At 56.4% G+C, this 24,137-nt stretch overlaps 2 protein-coding genes across 3 annotated transcripts; one reads left to right on the top strand and one right to left on the bottom strand.

Moving 5' to 3' along the window:
- The first annotated feature begins 5,734 nt into the window (after positions 1-5,734).
- On the top strand, positions 5,735-10,734 carry LOC128820924 (uncharacterized). Its single transcript, XM_054001765.1, has 14 exons — positions 5,735-5,855; positions 6,158-6,222; positions 6,665-6,813; positions 7,136-7,283; positions 7,529-7,716; positions 7,804-7,941; positions 8,217-8,331; positions 8,505-8,645; positions 8,840-9,016; positions 9,150-9,305; positions 9,465-9,566; positions 9,813-9,915; positions 10,188-10,244; positions 10,535-10,734. The coding sequence occupies exons 1-14, from the start codon at positions 5,735-5,737 to the stop codon at positions 10,732-10,734; spliced, it is 1,860 nt and encodes a 619-aa protein (XP_053857740.1).
- Positions 10,735-13,458: 2,724 nt separating this feature from the next.
- On the bottom strand, positions 13,459-16,800 carry LOC128820893 (serine/threonine-protein kinase pim-1-like). Of its 2 annotated transcripts, none has more exons than XM_054001734.1 (6): positions 15,983-16,800; positions 15,735-15,785; positions 15,163-15,529; positions 14,340-14,519; positions 13,935-14,084; positions 13,459-13,706 (listed from the first exon to the last, which is right to left on the bottom strand). In XM_054001734.1, the coding sequence occupies exons 1-5, from the start codon at positions 16,544-16,546 to the stop codon at positions 13,978-13,980; spliced, it is 1,269 nt and encodes a 422-aa protein (XP_053857709.1). In that variant the 5' UTR covers positions 16,547-16,800; the 3' UTR covers positions 13,459-13,706; positions 13,935-13,977. The 2 variants fall into 2 exon arrangements, with proteins under 2 accessions (XP_053857709.1, XP_053857708.1); XM_054001733.1 differs by having other exon boundaries at positions 13,459-13,744.
- Between the last annotated feature and the right edge of the window lie 7,337 nt (positions 16,801-24,137).

A 24,137-nucleotide genomic window follows, 5' to 3' on the forward strand; every position in this document is an offset into this window, starting at 1 on the left:
AAGAACGCAAGCTCTTAGCCTGTGGTGTTCATTTTGCCAGTTAGGAACAAGAATTACAAAATTCTTGTTTCATTTGATTATAGGGCTGTTAGGACTGACAAAACTGTCCTTGGAGAAGACAGCATGGATTAACATCCAATCATGAACAAATATGTGGGTTACCTGGGCCAATCAGACAGGGCAAAAATCACTCTGTTTATCACTAGCTACCCCCCTCTGATCCCTTTTGTACTTCTTTAATCAGAGTTCCTTTGAACAATCTCACAGAATTCAGGCCTTGGACAAAAAGTAAAGTATATCCCAAGCCTGAACAAGCAGCAGATGAGTTTTGTACTACCACCTGTTGTTGTTGTTGTGGCAGGACAGGAACAAAGAACTCCAGTTCAGAAGGCGAGAAGGAAAACTGATTTATTTCAAATGCACCACTCTCTTTAGAGAGAAAATTGTGCAGACAAATTTCATTGGACTTAAAGTAAAATCATCTCACACCATTGGTGCGCTCTGAATGATGCACGGTGGCAGAATATATCTATAAACAATATGAACAACAAGAGACATAGTGAATTCTTTACATTCTTTTCCAACTCTCTCCCAGGTCCAGCCTGGTAGAAATCTCTCTTTTTCTCTCGGACTGAACTGAGAATATCCACAACAATGAAATGAAACAAAAGGCGTTCCAATTAATTGCTGCAAACAACTCAACATTTCGACCAAATCCCCTAGGGTCCCGAGCATTCTTAATTGCAAAAAGGACTGAATGTTACAGGTATAAAAAGAACCTCAGGAGCTTGACATGTTAGGGTCTGTTCCAGGAAATTACTGTCTAGTTTTTGGATTTCAGAGAAAGGACATTAGCTCCAAAAACCTTCAGGCATTCAAACCAAGAAGTAATAGTACTTGCATTGCCCCTGGATCCCCTTGGTACAACAACATTCCTGCTGTTTGTGACAATTGGATTTGGCCTGTTCCATGGTTTAGGGCCACGGCACAGATGTAACCTCCAGGAGTATTCCTCATTTGTGGGGATCGTGCCTGGCCTGCCATACCTGCAAAGCAGCAGGAGGACCGTGTTACTTTGGCAAATTAACATCATTTGCCCCCAGCATCCAACAGGTACTCAACATAAGTCACAAGTCTCAATGTGTTAAGCGTAGCGTACACCAATTAGAATTAGGACCTGACTGTAGAGATGATGTTCAATTGTGGGGACGACCATCTGTCATTTTAGCATCAATTTTTGCACCAAATTTTGCACCAAATTTTGCTTCTGCCCGAGCTTTTGAACTAATAAGACCACTGGCTTCTTGGACAGGGAAACAAAGTAATATCACCTCCAAAATATTAAGTGAGCTCACCACTGACGTTGGCAGTAGAGGACACGCTGGATTACAGAATCGTGCCGCAACTGATTTCTTGTTACTGGCTCAAGGACATCGCTGTGAGGATTTTGAAGGAATGTGTTGCATGAATCTTTCTGATCACTCTGCTTCCATTCACAAGAGACTTTCCCTACTTCAAGAGAATATGAAAAAGCTTACTATTGTTGAAAATCCTTTGGACAAATGGCTCAAGGAATGTGGAATTAGTGGATGGCTGAAAACCTTCTTGATGGAAGGAAGTAGAATCCTTCTTGTCACTTTTGCTGTGCTTATTATCTTTGGCAGTATTTTTTTGTGTAAAGAAAACTTTAGAATCTATTACAAATAGAGACTGGGTTGTCCAGAAAGAAAAAGGGGAATGGGTAGAGGAATTTCTCGTGGAACCAGGGCATGATATCCTAGATGATATTCATTTGCAGGAAGGTACTGGCAAGAGCATCCTGCGGGAACAGGGCTCTGGGCTCTGGCTGGAACAGCCTGGTTTTGCTGCCCTGACCTGAGGCACGAGTTGAGGCAGGTGAAGAGGCAGCGGGCAGCTTGTGTTTGTAGAGGGCCTGGGGCTGCACCTCTGAACCTCCACCTGGAAACACACTTGGGGGAATAGGAGCTACAGCTGGACTGCCTGTCCTGAAAGGACCTGAAGTCATTCAGCCTTGCCAGCTTTTCTTAAGAGTGTGTTGGTGTTCCCCAGGAAAGCTACACGTTTGGGGAAATGCCTTTGGAGGAAAGGGGCTTGCTTCTCAAGGGAAGTGCTTCCCAGGGAGGCAGGTGCAAGTGTCCCCCTTTGTCTCTCTGTGGTCCTTTCAGTCTTTGAGGCTCATTGCACTTGGCAGAGGGGCAGGGCAAGGGAGAAGGCTGTGAAGAGCAGGTTTGGCATCCGCCTGGACCTATGCAGACCAACCCAAGCACCTGCAGCAGGGTGTGTTCCCCCCTTTGGACAGAGGTGTGAGCAGGAGCACCTCTGTCCAGCCACGAGTCCCAAAGCTCTCTTTGAGAGCTGTGAATTAAAAGGCCTTTATGCACACACTTTTCACATCTTCCCTGTCTGCTGCGTTTCAACTCTTGGCAATATGCATTTGCCTCTTGCTTGGGGGATGCTGCTGTGGCCCAGGGCCAGCACAGAGCTGGGCTGTGTGGACCACGCAGCGTGGAGAGTCTTGTTTCATCTTGGTGTGTCCCTGGCCTCAGAAAAGGCAGGGAAGGTTTGCCTCCCAAGGCGTCCTGCTCATTGGCTCTCCCTGTGCATCTTGGAGAGAGCAAGGTAGGCATTTCTGGCAGCTGGGCATCAGCAGGCCTTAAAATGGGGCTGTGTTGTGGAGCGAGCCCAGCTGAGATACCCTGAGAGGAGCCCAGTGCTCCTTGCTCCCCTGTGCTGACACGTGAGCGTTTCTCTGGTTTCGGGATGACCCTGGCTGTGTCAGGGGGTGCTACGTGGACACGAGACAGCCGGTCCCATCCCGCTGGGTCCCAGCAGTGCCTCGCAGCAGTCCTGCATCCACGTCAGGATGCTGGCCAAGAGAGGTCCTGGAAGCTGAGGCAGCTGATTTTAAGCTGGTGCAGGTGCCTACAGGTCAAGGTCAACGGTGTTCCCTCAGGATACAGCAGTCCTGAGGGGTCTCCCTTATTCAAAGAAATCGGCAGACAAATGCACTGTCTGCCAAAAGCCCTTTTACTGACCTGGCAAGAGGGCAGGGGTTTGCACCCACCGAAATGTTTCTCCACCACTTATAAATTTCAGGGGGTTGATGTAGGAATTGTATCAAACATACCATCCATCTTTACACTGCTGAGGTGATTCGATAGGCAGGGGGTTAGAAATACATTGTGTCAGATTGCTGTACTTGAAGCTGATGTCCAGGCCCTGGCCAGGAGCCGTCTCCATGTCCCAAAGCAGCACAGTCTTCCTCACGGCTTCCCTGCACAGGGCTGACTCCACACTTGCCCTTAGTTCTTCTGCTAGACTATGGCTAAAGCTTTTTGTCAAGTCACTCTCAGGTCAAGTTAGGCCTGCCAGGTTTTTCTTATGCTAACTGCTGCTAAGTACTTCAGTATGTCTGTGCTCATTACTTGTTTACTCCTGTGAATTGCTTGTGCTTCCTTCTGTCAAACAAAGGCCTTGTTTCCTTGCCAAAGGTACCTGAGGCCACCCGCTCCTTGTGGCAGCAGTTGCTTTCCTGTGGAATGTTCTACCTCCCCGAGAGTAAAGAGGGAGCTGGAGAAAGAGCTTGCCAGGCTGCTCTCCATCCTTCCCCAGCACTCGTGGTTCAGTGGAGAAGTCCGAGCTGAGCACAAAGGTGCAAATGGAACAGCCGTGCACAGGAAGGCTCGGTGGGAAGGATGATCCAGGAACCATAGGCCTGGCAGCCTGAGCTTGCTCCAGGGGAAGGCCTTGGAGCAGATCCTCCTGAGTGCCATCCCACGGCACCTGCAGGGAACCAGGGCATCTGCTGGAGGCTGGGAAAGCTCTGTGGAGGGACGGGGACAGCTGGGGCTCCTGGCAGGGTGTTGAGGGCTTCTGTGCGGGAGTTTGGGGGGGTTGGTGCTGGTGGGGTGTTGGAGAAGGAGTTGTGTGGAAGGGGAGAGGTCTAGGCTGGAATTGGAGTCATTTGGAAGGCAGCATCTGTGCTTTGGCACAGCTTTGGTTAGGGAGGGCAGAAAGAATATCTGTGACTTTTCCTCTTCATGCTCCTGATTCTGCTGCAGGGAACAAGAGGAGAGAGCTGCACTTTACTGGCCACTTTGATATCTGTACCAGGGGGAGGATTCGCCCTTTTGCCATCTACTCATTTCTCTGGGCTAATTTTGTACCACTGAGTGGACTTTGATTTCTTGAGAGCTTTTATTCCTTAAGAGAATTAGGATATTATCATCCCTTCATAGAAAACCAAAGAATGGCCCTTGTTTTTGCCCTTTTTTTGTGTAGTGTTAGGTTCTGTGAAGTGACCCTCAGTGGATGAGGTTAAGGCAAATGAGTTGCTGCTTTGAGATGGGAAGCAAAATTCCAAATCTTCACCTCCTCAGGCCATCCCAATTAATTTGGGAAGCTTGCAAATTTTTGGAACTACTTGAGTTGAACAACAGGAAGGAAAGCTTTCCTGAAGTGAGGATTCTTACTTGCCAGATTCTTCCGTGCCTTGGCCACTAAGGTGTTTTTGTGCAGAAGGCAAGAACTTCAATGAGAAAATAATTTCAGCATGGAGTAAGAGCTTCTGACAGAGACCAAGTGTTGCCAGCAGTTGCTCCAGGTGCTCCTGCCAAGAGCCCCTGCAGGCAGGAGCGCAGCCCCCAATGCACGTGGGCTTTGGCTCCCTCTGGCACAGAAGCCCCCAACGGGCACAGGTCTCTGGGGCAGGAGAAGGGCACCAGAGCTGCCAGGGCCCGGGGGGTGGCAGGTCTGCTTGGGCAGGGACTCTGCCACACCTGCTGATGTCAGCGCTCCCCGGGCCCCAGGGCTCCGAGCAGCATTGGTGCCCTGGCCCACACGTTCCTTGTCTGTGTCACACCCGCGGGTTTAGGATGGCCACCAGCCGGGACGTGTCCCAAGGAGGCCGTGCCAGCTTCTGTGGAAGGCCCCGTGCCCTTCCCAGCACAGCTGCGTCGGCAGCCCTGGGGGCTCCTTCTGCTGCCCTGAGCCCACAGAGCAGGGCAGCGTTTGCTGGTGGTTTCAGCCGTTCCTAAAGACCCTGTTGGGCTCTCTTAGACACTTGGGGTGAGGAATTCCTTCCAACCTGAGCCACTTTGGGTGGGTCAGGGGCAGCCCCAGGGCAGGGGGCAGTGTGTGCAGGGGCCCTTTGTGACACGGTGCAGCGTGGTCACCGTGTCATGGAACGGGACAGCGTGTCCAAGGGCCCTTTGTGACACGGGGTGACATAGGAGCTGGCGGTGACAAGACCACGCCAGAGTGCTTGGAGCACGCGACGGGACAGGACGGGACAGAGCGGTGCCGTGAGGAGCCCCCGCACAGCGCACTCGTTCGTGTCTGACCCGGAGCTTTTCCCAGGCGTTATTCCTGCAGCTGACCTCGAGGCCAGACCACAGGACTTGGTGACCTGCGGCCTTCCCGAGGCTTCTCTTCTGCAGGTGCCCTTGAGGGCAGACCGTGGGACTCGGTGCCCCGGAGGCATCTCCCATCCCTGCCACCGGTGCCCTCGAGGCCTGACCACAATCAATCCTTGACAGGAGTCTCCTGTCCTTGTGGCAGGAGCCCTCAAGACCAGAGTGCAGGACTTGCTGTCCTGTAGCCTTCCTGAGGCTTCTGTCTTGAAGGTGCCTTCCAGGCACGACTGCAGGACTTGCTGACTCGGAGCTTTTCCGAGGCATCTCTCCTGCAACTCGCCTCAAATCCAGTCACTGCCATGGAGCAGAGATCCCTGAGAGGGCCCAAGCTGGCCTGGGTGCAGGAGGAGGAAGAAGGCCCTGGAGCTGCCGCAGTAGAGGAGATCAAAGAGGTGGTGCGGTTCAAGACTCTACAGGAGGGTGAGTGGCAGAGCTGGGCTTAGGGTTGGTGCCTGCAGCCAGCTTGGCACCATTCCATCCCATCCCACTGCATCCCATCCCATCCCATTCCATCCCATCCCATCCCATTCCATCCCATCCCATCCCCTGGGGACATGCCCACGGACAGGACAGAAGAGGGGCCGGGCAGACACCCCGCAGCGGCCGTGCTCCATCCCCTGGGGCATCCCGGGGCTGTCCCTGCCTGGGGAGCTCAGGGCTGGGCTGTGTTCTCCGGCCTCTCCCGCAGCCCCTCAGCTCTGGCTGCGCTCGCTCTTTGCCAGATGCAGCCGTGGACCGCACACAAGAGCAGGACCCCGCCCGTGGCCTCTTCCGCAGAACAGTGGAGGTACCTGCAGCCATCCCCACCTGGGCTGGGCCTGCTGTCACCGCTCAGCCGAGCACCGCGCTTGGAGCATTCCGTGGAACATCCCTGGCTTCCTGCCCTTCTCCTACACTTGGTTTGCAAATTCATCAAGAGGATTCAGGAGGAAGAGCCCAGCACCATGGGCAAAGGGCTCAGAGCATATTCACACACCTTCAAAACCAAGACCTGTGCTGCCCTGCTGGATATGCTCGTAGAGGGCGGGTTTTGCAATCCAAAGCAAATAAGCAGCCTGTGGCCAGGGTTTGATCCTCCCAGGAATTGCTTGGCCTCCCAAGCCACGCCCGCTGGTCACTGGAAGCCTTTGAGGCCATGGCAGTGTGGTGGGAAGGGAAGCACTTCTCTGGGGAAGCTGGGGACATTCCTCCCTCTGGCAGCTTTCCAAGTTTCCCCATGCCTTCTCCAGGTGCCCGCCATGGTGAGGTACATCCACCAGTGGCTCATGGACAATCAGTTTGCTGAGCAGAGGCTGAAGAGGGCCCTGCTGGATCTCACCGAAGAACAGCCTGCTGATGTAGTAATGACGCTCCTGTGTGTGGCCCCATCCTGTGACAGGTATGGGGCCACCTGCCCAGAGGGCTCAGGGCTCCCCAGCCCATCAGCCTGTACAGCCTGTGCCAGGTGTCTGACCAACAGAGAGTCCCCGGGGCCCTCTGGCTGCTCCCTTTGCCAGCCCTGGCACCTCAGCCCCCGAGCCTGCTGCCATGCTCCCTCGCTGCCCCTCAGGGGCCTGTCCCCACAGGCCTGGGCTGCCTGGGCGCTGCTGGCGAGGGGCAGTGGGCAGAGGCAGAGCCGGCAGCCAGCTCAGGTCCCTGCTGCTGCCCAGGCCACGGTGCTGTGTCCCAGACCCCCCTGAGACACAGCTCTAACCCCACAGAGCTGCTTTCACCATGTGGAAGAGCATCATGTGCTCGCCCAGGACTGCCGAGCCAGTGCAGCTGATACTCCTCGATGTGCTGGGGAGTTGGCCAGAGCACAGCACGTTCACCTCTGATGGGGACAAAACGGGTGTCTTTGTCCTGGCTGTGAGTTTCTGCAACTGGCCTTTGCTGGTCCCAAGGCCACCTGCCCAGCAGTTCTCCATCCTCCTTGCCCCACTGCATCTCCCTGCCTCAGGCGCTGGGCTGAAACCTGGCCTCGGGGCAGCTTCAGGGGCACCAGGCCCGCTGCTCCCCCTGCGTCTCTCCGGGCCTCTCCCTCCCGTGCTCGGGCCCTGCCACACGGACACCTCGGCACTGAGCGCTGTCTAGGGGGGCTTTGTCCTTTGCAGGCAACTCTGGTGATGTGGAAGATCCTCCAGGTGCCCTGTGTCCCACAGATGGTGACGGTGTATTTCCCCCACCTACTTGTGCATCTGCTCTTCCAAGTGTTCTTCAGCACTCTGGATATGCCAGAGGAGGTCAATACCTTCTGGAAGGGATGCCAGCAGCAATACGGCCTTGCCACCAGCCCCAACAGGTACTCCATCCCACTCCTCTGTCCCTGCCACATCCCTGGGCAGGAGCCAGTGCTCCCAGCGTGACCTGGGCTTTGCTCTGCACGCAGGTTTGCAGTGCGGACCCTGAAGTCCCTGCTCTGCCAAATGGAGCACGAGGATGTGGTGCTGGCAATGGAACGCAAGCGTGGCTGGGACACGCTGCTGTGTGCTGACACCCACCACTATGCCGTGGGTCTGCTGGCCAGGTGAGACCCTCTTCTCCCCGCTGCCTCTGACATTTGTGCTCTGTGCCCAGGGTGCCCCACACAGTCCCAGTGGTCGTGGGCCAGAGGGCCTTGTCACCGAGGCACAGCCAAGCAGACTGGAAAAGGCTGGCAGAGGAGGGTACCCACAAGGAGCTGCCTCCCAAATAGCCCAGGGCCCCTTGCAGGATGCTGGGGAAAGACCAGACCTCTGTGAGTCCGTCCTGGGAGAGGTTTGTCCCCCGGCCCAAAGTCTTGGTTACTTTTTCTCCTGCCAGGGAGATATCCCGTGTCTCCATCCCCTTGTGCTCCCGGATCGCTCGCTACCTGCTCCAGCTGCTCAACACACTGGAGCCACGCTGGGAGCTGCCCGCCCTGGCGTTCCTTGTGGAGGTGAGCCTGATGGCCAGCGCTGCCTCGCTCAGCTGCCTCCCAGCTCTCTGCCCTCTCGTAGCCGCAGCTGCCTGGGACGGGTGCCCGCGCCCTGTGCTGCTGCCTGGGCCCAGCCCTGTGCGGTTCCGGGCTCCTGCCGGCCGGGTCCCCTGTCACTGCCCTGTGCCTTTCAGGTCCTCGAGTGCCTGAACTTGAGTGGAGGCAGTGCTAACAGAGTCCTGCAAATCTTGTCAAGGCACCTGCACAGCAAGTGCAGGGACAGGCGTCGCCTGGCGCTCAGGGCCCTTCTCAAGCTCATTGACAATCCCTCGATGGTGAGAAGGGGGCAGCGGCTGAGGCTGCGCTCGGGAATGCAGTCGCTTGGGCTTTGCTGGGCTTTAGGCACTGGGGCAGCTGCTCCCAGCTCTCCTGCCTCCTGCTTCAGCTGCCCAAGTGCTCCGCAACAGCCCTTTGGCCTCTAGGCCCTGCGGCAGCAGGATGGCGTTTCACAAACTTGTGTTCCGCACAGAGTGAAAAAATGGGGAGCCTGACTGAAAGTCTTGTGGAGCTCCTGTGCGACGCAGATGGAGAGATAGTTAGCATGACAGTCACGCTCCTCAGCTTTATCTCCCGGGACAAGGACATGCTGATAGGCAGCTCCATTGCACTGCGGCTGGTTCAGGCGCTCCTGCCACTCTTTCACCACGTAAGGCTCGCTGCCTCCAGCCACAGCCACTGGCTGCTGCCCGGACACCTTGTGCCCTGTGGATTTCCAGGCCTGAGCCAAGCTGAGCCCCATGCAGCCGATGCTCAGGTCTTTTTATCTTCCTTTCATACAGGACAATAGCCAGGTGCAGCTGCTCTCCATCCTGCTCTTCCAAATATTGGTGTCTCTTCCACTGGAAAAGGACAAAAAGGCCCTGAAGACACACGCGCTCCAGAGCCTGTTGCCACTCTTCTTCCACTGCCATGATGAGGATGGGCGTGTGGCACAGGTGAGGACTCGTGGGCTGCTGCTGTCCCCCTGGGAGGCGGCTCAGCTGCCTCCTGCCCTGGCGCCTGCTGGGCTGCAGCCTCCTCCAGGCCTTGGCACAGGGACACAGGTCCTGCGCCCTGGGCTGTGGGGCCATCTCCACGTCTCTGCTGCTCTCCAGGCTTCTCAGGAAACGCTGCTTTGTGTGGCCCAGTTCCTGAAGAGGAGGGATCTGGAAAAAGTGGTGAAGAAGAAGAAGCTGTGGAAGTTCACCGAGTGCCTGGTAAGGATGGTCTGGAAGTGCCAGCCTCAGGCTGGAGAATCCCCCTGAGCGCGGTGCTCAGTGTGCGGGGCTTGCAGCTGTGCCCCTGCCCGCTGCTGCAGCCAGAGGCGGCGCGGGCTCTTCTCCAGGCTCCTGTGGGCCCGAGCTCACGGCGGTGCGGGCAGGGGAGGCTGGGGCTGGGCGCAGGGAGTGCCCGGTCCAGGGGCTGAGCCTGCACCAAGCCTTCCCTCCTGCCGCTCTCTCCAGCTGGCAGACGACAGCAGCAGAGCGGCCGAGCACCTGCGCCAGGCCATGCCCTACCTGGAGAGCCCAGAGGAGCCCCTGCGAGAGGCCGCCATCAGGTTCCTGGGTGAGCCGCGAGGCCGGGCTCCCTCCCCGCCCCGCCGCAGCTCGGCCCCAGCCCCGCCTGCTGCCCCGGCAGCGCCATCCGGGCCCGGCGGGGTGGAGCCCCGGCTGGCCTGGGCGCTGCTGCCGCCCTCTCGCAGCCGTGCCCTTGGGCGGCAGCGTGCGGCAAGGGCCCGGCTGAGCCCTGCCGGGCCAGGAGGCCGTGTGGCCACAGGGCTGGCAGCGCCGCTGGCAGGGAGCTGTGCCGCTGGGCCGTGACGGGCTCTGTGTTGGCAGGGATGGCCGGGCGGCAGCTGAGGGGGAAGAAGGAAGAGCTCCAGCTCATCTGTGAGGGTGAGTGAGGGCAGCGAGCTGTCAGCGGGGGCTGGCGGGGGAGCTGCAAGCCGTGCCCCGGCTGCGCAGGGCTCTGCTCCCTGCGCGGACGAGGGGCGGCGTGGGCAGAGCACACGGAGATTTCAGGGCCACCTGGGGGATTCGTGGCCAGCAGCTTCGGGCTGATCCCATTTGTCCCTTATTCCCTGCTGGCCATGGCCGGAGCCGGCTGGGATGGCCCTGGCAGGGAGGTCTCCTCGGGTCCCCTCAGATCCGGGATCTGACCATGGCTCTGTTGCTCTCTCTTTCAGCCCTTGAAGGCACGGCAAATGACATCAGCGTCGCCGTTGGAAGCCTGGCAATTCAAACGTTGTACATCCTCCAGGCAGTAGAGAGAGGTGGATATTCCCTCTTGGACAGCCTGCATGATCAGCTCCGCAGGGCATGGAGGACACGGCCTCGTCTCTTGGGGCTCGGCTGGCTGCGCTGCCGGAGCTGTGCAGAGTGCTGATCCCAGAGGCTCTGTCTGCTGGGGCCACCTGAGCCAGCAGGAGTGTTTAATTTCTTCAAGATTGTTCTTTCGTTGTTTTGGCTTTTCTTTAGCATTTAAATATAGGATGTGTTATAATAGACAGACTCCCAGGATCTTTCTTTTGCTGCCCAGGCTCTGCAGGGCATAGGGGAAGAGGGAGCAAAGGGTGCCTGGGCTCAGCAAGCTGCCCAGGCACGTGCAGGCTTGCAGGGAAAATGGCCAGAAGCCCCTTGGCCTTTGGTGGTTCTGCTGAAGCCTTTGTGCTGCCAACAGAGCCGGTGGGCAGGGGCCGGAGTTCCAGGGATCCCTGTGAGACCGGTGCCTGGAGATGGCCACAAGCCCTGTCCCAGGCAGGAACTGCCATCTGTGTCCTCCTGCCCGTGTGTTGCTGGCTGCATTGCTGAGGGCTCCGAGGTGCCTCTGGATGGGGCTCCTCGGGAGCTCCTGTGGGGCTGCGGCGCTGCTGCCGGGCAGGTTGGCCGGGCTGAGGGAGACCCTGAGGGGATGGGGCCACCAAGGGATGAGGGGCTGTGAAAGCCCTGACAGGACAAGGCAGTGGGAAGGCACGGGGGGGATGTGGGAGGCAGTGGGTAACGTTGGCTCGAGAAGGAAAGTGGGTTGGAGCCAAAGAAGCCACTCAGCCCGATGTTCATGGGGCAATCAGAGAGGGTTTGTGCTCAAGCCCTTCCTTCTAAGGGGCCTTTGAAAAAGCCAGTCTGGATAATTTCACTGGTCTGACCTCTGCGCCCCTTCAGATTCTGGCCTGTGAAATGTCTGCAGCCTTGGGAGAGATGTGATGGGCGAGGCCCCTGTCAGTCAAAGCAGGGGCTGGTCCATTCACCCAGTACAAGGCAGCCTGCACTGTGACACACGGCAACAGAGTGCCAGGCACAGCTGCGGGTGCTCCCCATGAACCTCAGCTCTGGGACCACTGTCTGCCCCAAGCTTCAGGGCTGCAGTGGGAGCTGGTCTCTGCCCTGGGGCTATCCTGCAGGGACAGCTGCAAACAGGGAGCATTCCCTTGCCACCAAGAGCCAAGCCAGGGCTGCAGGGCAGCTGCTCCAGCCCGGACGGCACTGTTGGGTGCTGCGCTCTGGGGCTGGGGCTCCCCGCACAGGGGACTGGACTGGTGTGCCAGAGGAGACAGAGAAGCTGCAGCTTCAGCCTAACTGAGGTGGGTGCATGGGCTGGGAAGAGTGGGGAGGCCCAAGGGGATTCACAGAGCTCATCCTGCTGAAAGGACAAGGAAAAGGGAGTGGGAGCTCAGCAGTGAGGAGAGCTGAGGGCTGGAGAGCAGCTCTGAATGCCACTAAAATCCAACCAGACCTCTGAGACATTGCAGCTCCTCAGCCAGTGACAGGATGAGTCCCTAAGCTGGGGGCTCGGCCTTCCTCGTGGTGAGGGGCATCAAGGAAGGCAGAAGTGTGATGGAGACTGCCACGGGCTGGGAACTCACTGGGGGAAAAGAGGGAGCAGTTGGGAAGTAAAAGGCAGGTGGGGGAGAGAATTGTTCAGCAAAGGCCTGAGCTACAGCTTGAGCAAGCTGAAAAATGGCATTTGGGGTCATCCCAGATTGATTTCATTTCAGAAGCTATTGAGCAAGTTTAATTTTTGGGTGGTGGCATGTTTTCCCTTGGAGGTGTGCACTCTGCAAACTTGAGCTGTGTTGCTGAAATGCTCAAGCAAGTCTGTGCTGCAGGTCACACCATTTCTTCTTGGGCTGATTCTGTCCCGGTGCTGAGCTCCAGCAGAGCCCTGGCAGAGCCCAGAGCAGCCTCAGCACCCGCAGAGCCCGTCTGCAAGGAGAGAAACCAGAAAGTGCCCCTCAGCTGAAGGCTCCTGTCCCCTTGTCCCAGCCGCCCGCGGTGCCCAGGCCATGCTGGCCGTGCCCAGAGCGGTGCCCAGAGCTGCCCATCACTGCTGCCTTTGGCAGCAGAGCAGGAGGGCAGGACATGTGCCCAGCCTGCAGCCAGCCACGGCACATCCAGCCCTCAGCAGCTGCCCAGAGCAGGATGCTCCTGTGCTTGCTGCCATCTCCCCAAAGCTCTGATCCCACCATGCCAAGCAGACAGGACCCACCTGACGCCATCCACCGCCGGAAGAAAAGCTGGTCCCAAACGATGTCCTCAGCCTTCTCCAAGGGCACGGCCCATCCACGCCGCAGCTGCTCCCAAGCACTTCCCCATCCAGACTGGACCCCACCTAGAACGCTTCCTCTAGAAAAATACACAACAAATTATTGAAAGTAGATTACAGACAAAAAAAGAAAAAAGAAACAAGAAAAAAGGTCAAAAATCATATCTCTGTCTTGGGCTTGAGGAAGGCCCAACCCCTGCATGCCAGGGAAAAACCCACCCACGGGTGAAGGAAGCCCAGGCTTTCTCCCTTCCCCCTGCACTGCCCCCCAAAATAACAGTGATCCCAAAGCAAACAAGGGCAGGGGAGCAGCCCAAGCCCTTCCTTGCCTGCAAAGCAAAGCAGCCCCTGCACAGGTTCTGGAGTCCCACCTCTGCTCCCACCATGGGGGTTGGTTTGTGTTGGGCTGGCTGCCCCAGCCCCAGCCCCAGCCTGGGACACGGTGGGTGGTGGGGGCTGTTGGCAGGACCAGGAGCCCACTCCCATTTCGTACCCACCCCAGCCCATGCCCCGAGCCCTGCCAAAAGCAACTGGGCAGCCAACTGAAGGATCCCAGCAAAAGGGGAACCTTCTGTTCCCGGCCAGGCTGTGCAATGCCCAAATCTGGGAGCATCCCCTGTGTGTGGACTCATCTGCAAATTCCCTGTGGAGCCTGGCTTTGGAGAAGGTGCCAGAATCAAAGTGACGTCATCTTCAGCCTGCCGGTGACCAGGTGGAGCAAGAGGTTGTCATCCTTGATGTTGTCCTCGCTGTCTCCAGCAGCAGCAGCCCCACCTGGTACAGCTTCTCCAGGGGCTCCTTCTCCTTCCCTGGGGCTGAGACCAGGCTGTCAGGGTTCTGCCCAGGGCCCCAGCTGTCAGGGAACCAAGGACAAGCAAAACCAGCTCAGATGGCGGCCACCAGTGCTGGGCAGAGCAGCTCCGCTCCAGCACAAGGGCTGCATGTTCCCATCTGATGACCCCTGGGCAGTGACACAGGCAGCACAAAAAAGTCTGGGTTCCTGTGCTTCTGATTGCCAAGGCGTGTGTGGGGCTGTAACTTACCAGGGCCTTGCATCAAAGTGTGCCTGTGGCTCTCTCCCTTCTTCTAGGGCAGATGAACGTCCTGCATCCAGGGATCACACAACAGCTCTTCTAACGAAGGCCTTTCCATGTCCAGCATGGATAAACACCTCCTGATCAGATCTTGGCACTCTGGGCAGAGAAACCAGAACCCGCCGGTCAGTTGGAGAAGGCTCCTGTTGGCTTTGCCCCACTATTCCCGTGCCCAGGCCATGCTGGATGTGCTCAGAGCTGGGCCTAAACTTTCCCATCAATTCCCAGTTGTGGAGGAGAGCAGGAGAGCAGGACATGTGCCCCCTCCTCAGCAGCTGCCAGAGCGGGATGCTCACGAGCTGCTGCTGTCTCCCAGCACTGGTATTGCCCCTGTGGCCAGAGATGAGGATCCACCTGGAGAGAGCCTTTGTGGCAGCGAGAGCTGATGGTCCCAGCTGATGTTCTGGCAGCCCCTGAAAGGGTGCTCCCCGCAGACCATCTGGTGCAGCACGATGCCCAGGGACCAGACAGTAGCTGGCTTGCCATAGTACCAGCCAAAATGCATCCATTCCGGGGGGCTGTATGACCGTGTTCCTATGGAATAGAGATGGGCTTCAGCAGGGGGATGCTGCTGCTCCCAGAGCCTGGCCCCAGCATCCCTGGGCATGCGGGGGCTGCCCCAGTGGCACACGGGGTGACCGCTGCCCTCTTGCCAGCACCTGGGACTTGTGTACAGACTTGGGGTTGGAAAAGAAGCCACAGGTGCTGGAAGAGGGCAGCTGAAGCCCTGGCAAGGCCCAACCATGACAAGGAAAAACCCACTCAGTGCTGGGGAAAACCATGCCTTCATCCTCCCTGCCTGCATTGCCCCAAGAAACATTATGAATCCAAAGCAAACCAGGTGAGTGGAGCAGTCCAAGCCCTTTCTCACCTGCACACCAAACCGTCTGGGGCACAGGTTCTGGCCCCCCCTCTCTGCTACCCCCACCCACGGGTGTTTTTGTTGGGCTGGCTGCCCCAGCCCCAGCCCCAGCCCTGGGCAGAGTGGTGGGCAAAGGCTGCCAGCAGGGCTGGAAGCTGGCTCCCCACCCAGCCCTGCTGAAACGCAACTCGGCTGAAATCTCAGTGCCATCAAGGGCAGCAAAAGGGACAATCCCCGATGCCACAGCCAGCTTGGGCTAGGAGATGTTGGGCCGTGAGATGCTGGGACTGGGAGCACACCCCTGTGTGGACTCACCTGCAAAGTGAGTGTAGGCTGTGTCTTCCAGGTAGGTGCCACAGCCAAAGTCGATCAATTTAGCCTCCCCGGTGGCCAGGTCAACCAGGATGTTCCCTGGTTTGATGTCCCTGTGGAGGACCCCGCAGCTGGTGCAGTGCCGCACGGCCTCCAGCACCTGGCGGAACAGCTCCCGCGCCACCTCCTCGGACAGGAACCCCCGTGCCCGAATGAAATGGTGCAGGTCCTGAGACCGCTTTGGGCGCTCCAGCACCATCAAGATGTCGTTGGGGAGCTCAAGCCACTCCAGCAGCTGGACAACACCGGGGAAGCCAGTGGACACCTTGGCCAGCAGCACCACCTCCAGGGGTGCGCTGGTGCCGTCGGGCTGCGGGAGGAGCGCGATGCCGTCAGTGGGGCTGAGGCTGTGCCGGGGCTCGGGAAGCCCTAGCCCAGCCCGGGATGCTCTGCGCCCTGCGCTGGCCCCACGCCCCGCTCTCCCTCGAGGCGTCCCGGCGGCTTCCACCCTGCCGGGCCCCGGCTCATCCCCGCCCGGCACGCCCCGGCTTCTGCCGCTGGCCCCGCTCACTCACCAGCTCGCCCCAGTGCAGGACGCGGTTCCGTGGCACCCTTTTGATGGCCACCTGCAAGCCAAGAGAAGCAGCGGGCTCAGCTCGCCGCCCGCCCTGCCCAGCCCCATCCTCCTCCTCCTCCTCCTCCTCCTCCTCCCGTTCCTCCTCCTCCTCCTCCTCCTCCTCCTCCTCCTCCTCATTCTCCTCCTCCTCCTCCTGTTCCTCCTTCGCCCCCTCCTCCTGCGCCAGCCGCCGCCCCCGCCGCTCACCGGGGCGCCGTCCGAGAGCCGCGTGGCCGCGAAGACGCTGCCGAAGCCGCCGCGGCCCAGCAGCGAACCCAGCCGGTACTGCTCCTTCAGGCCCTGCTGCGCCTTCCCTGCCGGCGGGACGCGGCTGTCAGCGCTCGGCCCGGGGCCAGGAGCGGCCCCCGAGCGCCCCTCAAGCGCCCCGGGCCGGCCATCCCCAGGCGTTCGCTCCTGGCAACGGGACAGCGGCGGCTCGGGGCCGGCGGCCGCGCTGCCGAGCGGCGGAGCTCGGGCCGGGGAAGCCGCAGCGGAGGCGGCGACAGCGGCCGCGCCGCCTGTGACCTCCGCGGGGCCCGGGAGGAGCCGGCGCCGGGGCCGGGGCCGGGGCCGGGGCCGGGCTCGGGCCAGGCGGAGCCAAAGGGAGGCGATGCCGCCCCAGCCCCAGGCACTGATGCCCGCCCAGCAGCGCCAGCGCCAGCACGGCCAGAGCCGGGCGGGGGCGAGATGGCGGCGGGACGGCCGGGGCCGGGGACGGGACAGCCCCGCCCGGGGCCGGGGGCGGGCCGGGGGCATGGCCCGGCCGGGCATGGGGAGAGAGAGACCGAGAGAGGAGGGGACAGCGGGAACGGGAGAGCGGGAGAGGCTGCGGGACAGCGGGAGAGGGAGAGGAGGAGCAAGAGGGACTCCACAAAGTTGCTGCTTTCGCTGCTCTGTCTGCTGCTGCTGCCGCTGCTGCCGCTGCAACTGAAGCTCCGGGGCCGTTTGTCCCCGTGTCCGTTTGTCCGTTGCCCGCTCGCCCCCGCGGCCAGCCCCGCGCTCCCCGGGGGCAGCCCCTGAGCCTGTCCAAACACGGGAACTTTGCGCTGTTCAGGCCAGACCCAGAGTCTGGACTCCTGCACAGGGGCACAGGGATCCCCTCGGTCGCTGCTGTGCATTGTCCCTGCTGAGGATCAAACCCTGTCGGGGCACATTCCCTGAATGCAGAATTTGTACCTGACCCAAGCACTGCATTTAGTTTACAGCGTTGCTTTCCAAGAAAACCAGGGGAAGGCACACTGTGTCTAGCTCATGGTATTTTCCAGTGTCTAGACCTTGCCATGTCATGGATCTTAGAGGTGAGATGCATTTGGAATTCATGGCATAGAGAAGTAGTGCAAGATGGAAAAGGGGAGCATGAAAATAAATAGAGAAAAACATCTTGGATTGTTTCTTTCCATTTTCATTTCATTTCCTAAAAGCTGTTTCAGTTTTCCCAGACTCTACTCCTGGGAGTCCTGTTTGCTCTTTCCAAGAACTTTTCCTGGGGAATGAGGTGCAGCTTCTGTCACAAGATGTGCCACCAACTGCAGCTTCTCTTGGCTTTCCACACTGTGTGTGCAGCACAACTTTTGCAGCAAAGCAGGACAAATGTTTGCGAAACTTGACAGCTTGTTCTTTCTCTTCCTTGTGGGCTGGGGAGCTGTGCCAATTCCTCAACGCGAGTCCACCCCAGCCAGGCCAGAACTCCTGTCAGGGGTCTGCAGGGTCCTTGTCACGGCCATGAGGCAAATGAAGGAAAGTTTGGACCGTCTCTTACAGGGGGATGGCATGAGGTGGGTCCCGTCTGCTTGGCATGGTGGGATCAGAGCTTTGGGGAGATGGCAGCGAGCACAGGAGCATCCTGCTCTGGGCAGCTGCTGAGGGCTGGATGTGCCGTGGCTGGCTGCAGGCTGGGCACATGTCCTGCCCTCCTGCTCTGCTGCCAAAGGCAGCAGTGATGGGCAGCTCTGGGCACCGCTCCAGGCACGGCCAGCATGGCCTGGGCACCGCGGGCGGCTGGGACAAGGGGACAGGAGCCTTCAGCTGAGGGGCGCTTTCTGGATTCTCTCCTTGCAGCCGGGCTCTGCGGGTGCTGAGGCTGCTCTGGGCTCTGCCAGGGCTCTGCTGGGCTCAGCCCTGGGCACAGCTGGGCTGGCTCTGCCCTCACATTGCTCTGACAGCTTTGCATCAGACGAGCCCCTTCTGAGCACAGCCCTGAGCTTTCTGCTTTGGCAGGTGAGCGAGACTCTCCTGCAGGCCAGGAGATTGCGCTTGGGGACACACATCCCATTGGCAAGGACTAAACTCTCCACAGTCCCAGCTGAATGCCTGCATCTCCCCAGGATGTTTTGTCTGTCCCACTCTTCATTCCTTTTTGGCTGGAATGGTGCAGTTGCACTTTCTTCCTCCTCTAGAAGTGCCATGAGTGGGCCAAACCTGGCGAGTGGGCTGTGTTCCTGAGGCAGTGCAGGCTGGAGCTGATGGATGGAGAATTGCCCTTCCCACTTCCAAACCAGAGCAAAAAGCTCTAAGTGGGACTTTGTGTCTATAAGAAACCCCTGACAGTTTCAAAGGGAATGTGCAGCTCATTCATAGGGTGAGAAGGAAGGGCATCTTCTGAAGGGTTTGTGATTTGACAGAGTTTAAATTCCCAGTCCTGCTTGGAGCTGGAAGGGCACAAAGCAATTTCCTCTTGCTTCAACCACAATTTAAAATAACAATGTTGGAAACAAACCCCTAAAACTTTTAAAAAGGCTGCTGAGGTCAGTTAGATGGATCCATGCCATCAGCTCATTCATAAAGTAAATAACTGAGTTCTCTTTTTCATAAGATCAGTTACCACTTAATCCTAAGCTAAAGAAGTTTTTTCACAACACACTTAGGTTTTGTTTTTATCTTTCACATTTATATAGTTTTTTATTGCTTTTTCTTTTTTTTTTTTTTTTTCCCTTTAAATAGAAAACATGTCCTATAAAAGGACTGTCCTTTGCTCCTGGTTCCTGTGGGGAGCAGCTCCCTTCAACCTGGCTGAGCTGCTCAGGCAGAGCCCGGCAGCTCCTGGCCCTGCAGGGCTGAGGCTTTTCCCCGTTGCTGGGCACAGACTGATGGAGCAGCACTGCTGAACACGGGCACACAGAGGGACCAGCAGCAGCTGCCTTTGGCCACCTGAGGCTCCAAGGCCCAAACTCGGAGCAGACAGGGCTGGAAGAGACTCGCAGGCTCCCCGCTGGCTCTGCTGCCCCCCTTGTGCCCGGCCCAGCTCTGGGTGAGGCAGGGGGAGAACAAGGGGCAGCTCCCTCCCAGCCCCAGCCCAGGGACCCCTCTGGCCTTGGGGCTTGGGGCACTGTCAGCACCCGCTGCTGCAGCCACTGCTCCTGCTGGCCCTGACAGCAGCACCCAAACTGGGGCTGATCCCCAGGGAGCAGCAGCAGGGCCTGGATCTGACCCCTGACTCTGGGGCAGGGCTGGACAAATGACCCCCCAGCAGCAGCAGCACATGGAGCTGACTTTCAGCACAGCCCCTGCCACTCTTCCCTCCCCTGTGCAGCGGTGTCACAGCAGCCTGAGGCACCTGGGAGCCCCCAGGGCCAGCAGGGACTTGAGGTGGCAGCCCTGGGCTCCTGGAGGTTGTTCAAGGAACAGAGCTGGGGACAGCTGTCCATGGGGAGCTTCCAGATGGAAAAGGCTGCTGTGCCCAGGCAGCTCCAAGGGCAGAGAAAGGAGGGTCTCGCCCACTGGATCTGTGCCAGTCCCACAGTCCTGGGCAGCAGCCACCAAGCCCTGGGGGAGCAGAGGGCACAGCAAGAGGGACAAAAGCAGGCAAGGTCAGAGACTGGAGAGAGCCAGAGCGGGGAGCAGGAACAGCTGCTCCATTGCACTCTTGGAGAAAGCTCTGGGCTGGTTCAAAGCGCTGAAAGGCGTGAAGGGCAGAGAGGAGGCCACAGCAAACAATGCTCCTGTTTCCACAGCCTCCCCTCTCCGTGTCCCAGAAGGAATTGGATGGACTGTGTTCTTCTCTCCGACTCATCTGGTTCAGCATGAGCAGCTGAGCAGCAGGAGCTGAAGGGGCTGAAGCCTCAGGCCTCAAGGGATGAGCAAGAAGAAACTTTCTGACCAATTTAATGCTGCTAACATGGAGCTGGCTGAATGCAGCAGATGGAATCATGGAATTATAGAATCCTTTCTGTTGGGAAAGTCCTCTGAGCTCATCCAGTCCAGCCGGTCACGCAGCACTGTCAAGCCCAGCACTAAACCACGTCCCTGAAGTGCCAAGGCCTGGACAACAGCCCTGAGTGAGGCCTGAACAACAGGCCCTGAGCCAAAGGTGGCCTCTGGATGAACCTTCCAGCCAAAGGTTGTCTTTGTATCTGCTCATTAATGAAATATGCATGGTCATTAGTGCTGTGATAGATGTATCCACTCATTAGTGAAACATGTATTGACCTTTCTGTATTTAGAAGCAGGACAAGGCCATGAAATCTGACATCTGGCCTTGTCTGGGGCTGTATGGTCAAAGTCACCTCCCTTGGTTCCTCTTGGGCCCTGGCCAGGCTTTGGGAGGAACCCAAGAGGAGAATGAAACCAGATGTTCCCACACCAGAAGTGCTGTCAGTTTGTTCATTCGGCACTGTCAGAGCTGGGCCCTCTCACAGCGAGGCTGGAGCCTCACCTGTGGCTGGAGGCACCTGCAGGAATTCCCAGAGTCTGGGAGTGGCTCTGCAGCCCTTGGCTGTGACAGCTTCCCCAGCTGCTGTGTGGATCTGGGGGAAGGTAAAGCCTGAGGGTAACTGGGGCTGGATCTTTCTTAATCACTGCTGCAATCTTTGGTGGTGATGGCTGGGTGCATTGCTCAGCTGCTCCTTTTGTGATTCTTTGCTGCTTTGAGCTACAGTAACTGATACTGATTCCTTCAGTTGGTGTCTGTGTCTTTGGTGCTGACCCTGCCCACTGGTAAAACAAAACTGGCACAGTCTGGCCAGATCACAACAAAATGTCACTTTTTAAATGTAGATGTGAGGAATCAGTCCCATCAGGAATTCCCAGATGGGAAGCCCTTCCCTGGAGTTCCCTGGCTCTGGAGTGGGCTGAGGTCAGAGCACCGTGTGAGCAGTGGGGCAGTCGGTTAAAAGAGGCTAAACTCCTGGATGTCTTAAAATGCATCCAAAAATTGCATATGGGAAAAGGAAAAGATCTTGTGGGTTTGGGAAGACAGAGATGGATTTTGTTAACAGCACATTGGAAACAGCACCAACAGAAGGAAAAACTGTTGTTAGAATACTCCCACATGGAGTGACAGAAGAAGGTTTAAATCATGAACTCAGGTTCATTTGTTCAAATGATATAATAATAATAATAGCTATATATAATATAACCCAATGATCTGTATTGATATCTGTATAATTTAAAATTGATAATGTGAAATAATGCTGACAATACTAATTTGACAGCTTTGACTGCTCCCTGTGACACTGAATACCCCACAGAAAAGGACTGGCCAAGACCCAGCTGTCAGTGGTAAACTTTGTGAATTGTGTACAATGAAGAAAGGAGGAAGGGATGAAATTGGCTGTTTTTATAGGATTTGCTGATACTGTGATGCAGAATGCTTTTTCTATTACTGTGAGAAATAAAGTGATTAAGACTGCTGGGTTTTTCATGTCCCAGACAATCCCCAAGCTGCAGGATTGGTTGAACGGGTGAAGGGATTGCTAAAAGAGCAGTTGACAAAAGCAGGAGATGGGAACCTGTCCCCATGGAGAAGCCATCTCCCAGATGTGCTCCATGCCCTTAGCAATGGCCCCCTGGGGAAATGGAAACCCCCTGGCTGTGCACAGCTGCTCCCAATTTGCAAATACAGCCATGGACAGTGAGACTTGGAGTGCCTGGGAAATTGTTCTGGCTGTGATGGCCCTGGCAGGGCCAGCCCAGAGGCTGCAGGGCTGGACCTTCATGCATTGGAATTAGTTAGGATAAATCAGAAGCAAATGAGAGTTAACAAGACCGGAACAGGAATCCAGATTCCTCCAGGACACTTTGGTTCCATAACTGTTCACTGGAGCTTGGCCTTGCAAAGTGCTCATGTCATGAGAGGAGGAACTGATGCAGATTTTCAAGGAGAAATTGAAGGAAATTGGTTAAACAATAGTGAACAAGATTGGATTATTCAAACCCACGACAGGGTAGCACAATTATTGATATTGTCAGTTTTAAAAACAATTGGGAAAAAGGAGATCCACCTCAAATCACTGCTGCTGGTGGAGATAAAGGGTTTGGATCCAGCAGTGCTAAGAATGGAACCAGAGTGTGGGTCCAGAGGCCAAAAGGCCCTCCCGAGGCAGCTGAAGGGACAGCTCCTGGGAAAGACAGCACTGGTTGAATCCTGAAACCTGGGCAGGAACGATGGGAATGTGTCCCTGCAGCCAAGTGCTCTGTGTGAGAACAAGTAGATATTACAGGAGATTGTTTTACACATGCTGCCAGACCAAATCTCTCTGTTTGCCCCAATGGACAAGCAAAGGACCTCGGGGGCATTATTCTGGAATTAAAAAGGTGCCAGCTTCATGGACAACAGAATTATTGTCCTTATCCTGCATGAGATTGAGGAAAAAGAATGATTAACCTTGTCACTGAAGTACTGCTGATATCTGTAAGTTGTACGTTGAGAGTCAGCCAGAATCTTTGCCACAAACACCTCTAGAGGTTCACCAAGGATTAGTCATGGAAACTGTTTTGAAAATTTAAAGCTCAAAGTAGCCAAAGTACTCAATGTCACTGATGGCTGGGTGTGGTCTCAGCTGCAGTTGGGAGGAATGGGGTTCCCTTAGAGGGCCCACCCTGTGGGGTGGCCAGAACTCTGTCCATGGGCTCTGCCTCGTAATGGAATCAGAGCAGGGACAGTTATAGAAAACTGCTGTGGAACACAGGGATACAAGGATCAGTTTGACAGGATTCACTTGGATTTCCCTTCCGGAGAAACCAAACCCTGTTCTAGTTCTAGAGGCCACGGTGTAAGAGTATTTCTCTGCTTTACCATCACTCCCAATGCCAGTAGAACTCGGAGTGCTGGAGCTGGTCAGTGTCAGTGTCACACCACTCCCAGCTGCAGGGCCACCATTTCGGGTCCTTCAGCAACAACCACCAGGAAGAGCTGGCGCCAAGAGAATACTCTCCCCCCAGGGAGTGCCGTGGGTTTCAGAAAGCAAAAGGATCTGGTTCACCCTGTGCCCCACGTGCACTGCCTCGTCCTGTGGAGTTTGCATGAATGAGCTAAATCAACTATTAGAAGAAATAGCAGATGCTCCTGTGAAAATATCCAAGAGCACATCCCGTGAGCTCCAACAAACACGAATAGGGCTCTACAGAAGTGCATGGCCTTGGACTATCTGCTTGCTGGCCAAGGAGGAACCTGTGCTACCATGGGACAGGAATGTTGCAGGAATGTCTATAAGTGCTGGGTTTGAGGTCCAACAATCAGGAATCGCCTCGATAGAACAATCAGTAGAAGAGTGGCAGCAAGAAGAAAATTCTTCATGCTGGGATTGGCTTCTAAGTTGGAGGCTGCTGTGAAATGAATTCATGCAGTCCCTGTGATCCTTGCAGTGTGAGCACTTGGTGTGTTATGATTCTGTATTCGAGTTGTTGTGACACTTCATGCTGGAAATGGAGACTTGTCTAAAAAGAGACACAGGCTAAAGAAAGAAAGGGGCATTTGATAAAGAAGAGAGAATAGCATCTAACTAGGCATGTTTTAAAAGGAATCAAATGATAGCTCTGAGTAATGAATTTGAACAGCACTTAATTGAAGAAGAAGAGGACTGCCTTTATGCATAACACCTAAATCTAAGCTCTCTTATCCAAAGAGTTGTTATGAACCTTGTACCTCCTGTATAGATCAAAGCACTGATTGAAGTTCCAAGGCCTGAGCACCAGGCCCTGACTGAGGCCTGAAGAACAGGCCCTGGGCCAAAGCTGAGCTCCACATGAGCCTTCAAACCAAATGCTATATTTGTGCCCGCTCATTAATGTTATGAACAGTTTCCAGGTATTCCCCAGAAAAGTGGTCAGGGCTTTCCTAGTTCCCATGGCAACACTAAAAGACCGATATTGAAATGCTAATTAGCTAATTGCTCTGTTTGTTTTCTTTAAACTACCTGGGAACAACCGGCCCCCCACCCCTCCACACTGCCACTCTGAGACTAACATGCAAATAGAAACCCCTTAGGATCATGGGAGTATTTTTAGGAGGGAAAAAAAGAATATAAATCAGAAACTGAACACAGTAGAGAAATCCAGGCAAATGCCCTAGCTGAGGAAGAGGGAAACACATCCCCTGATTGACTTTTAACTGTCGCCATCACCTAAGAAGGAACAGACTAGATTA

The sequence above is a fragment of the Vidua macroura genome, chromosome 32, assembly GCF_024509145.1.
Source record: "Vidua macroura isolate BioBank_ID:100142 chromosome 32, ASM2450914v1, whole genome shotgun sequence".
Lineage (NCBI taxonomy): Eukaryota > Metazoa > Chordata > Aves > Passeriformes > Viduidae > Vidua > Vidua macroura.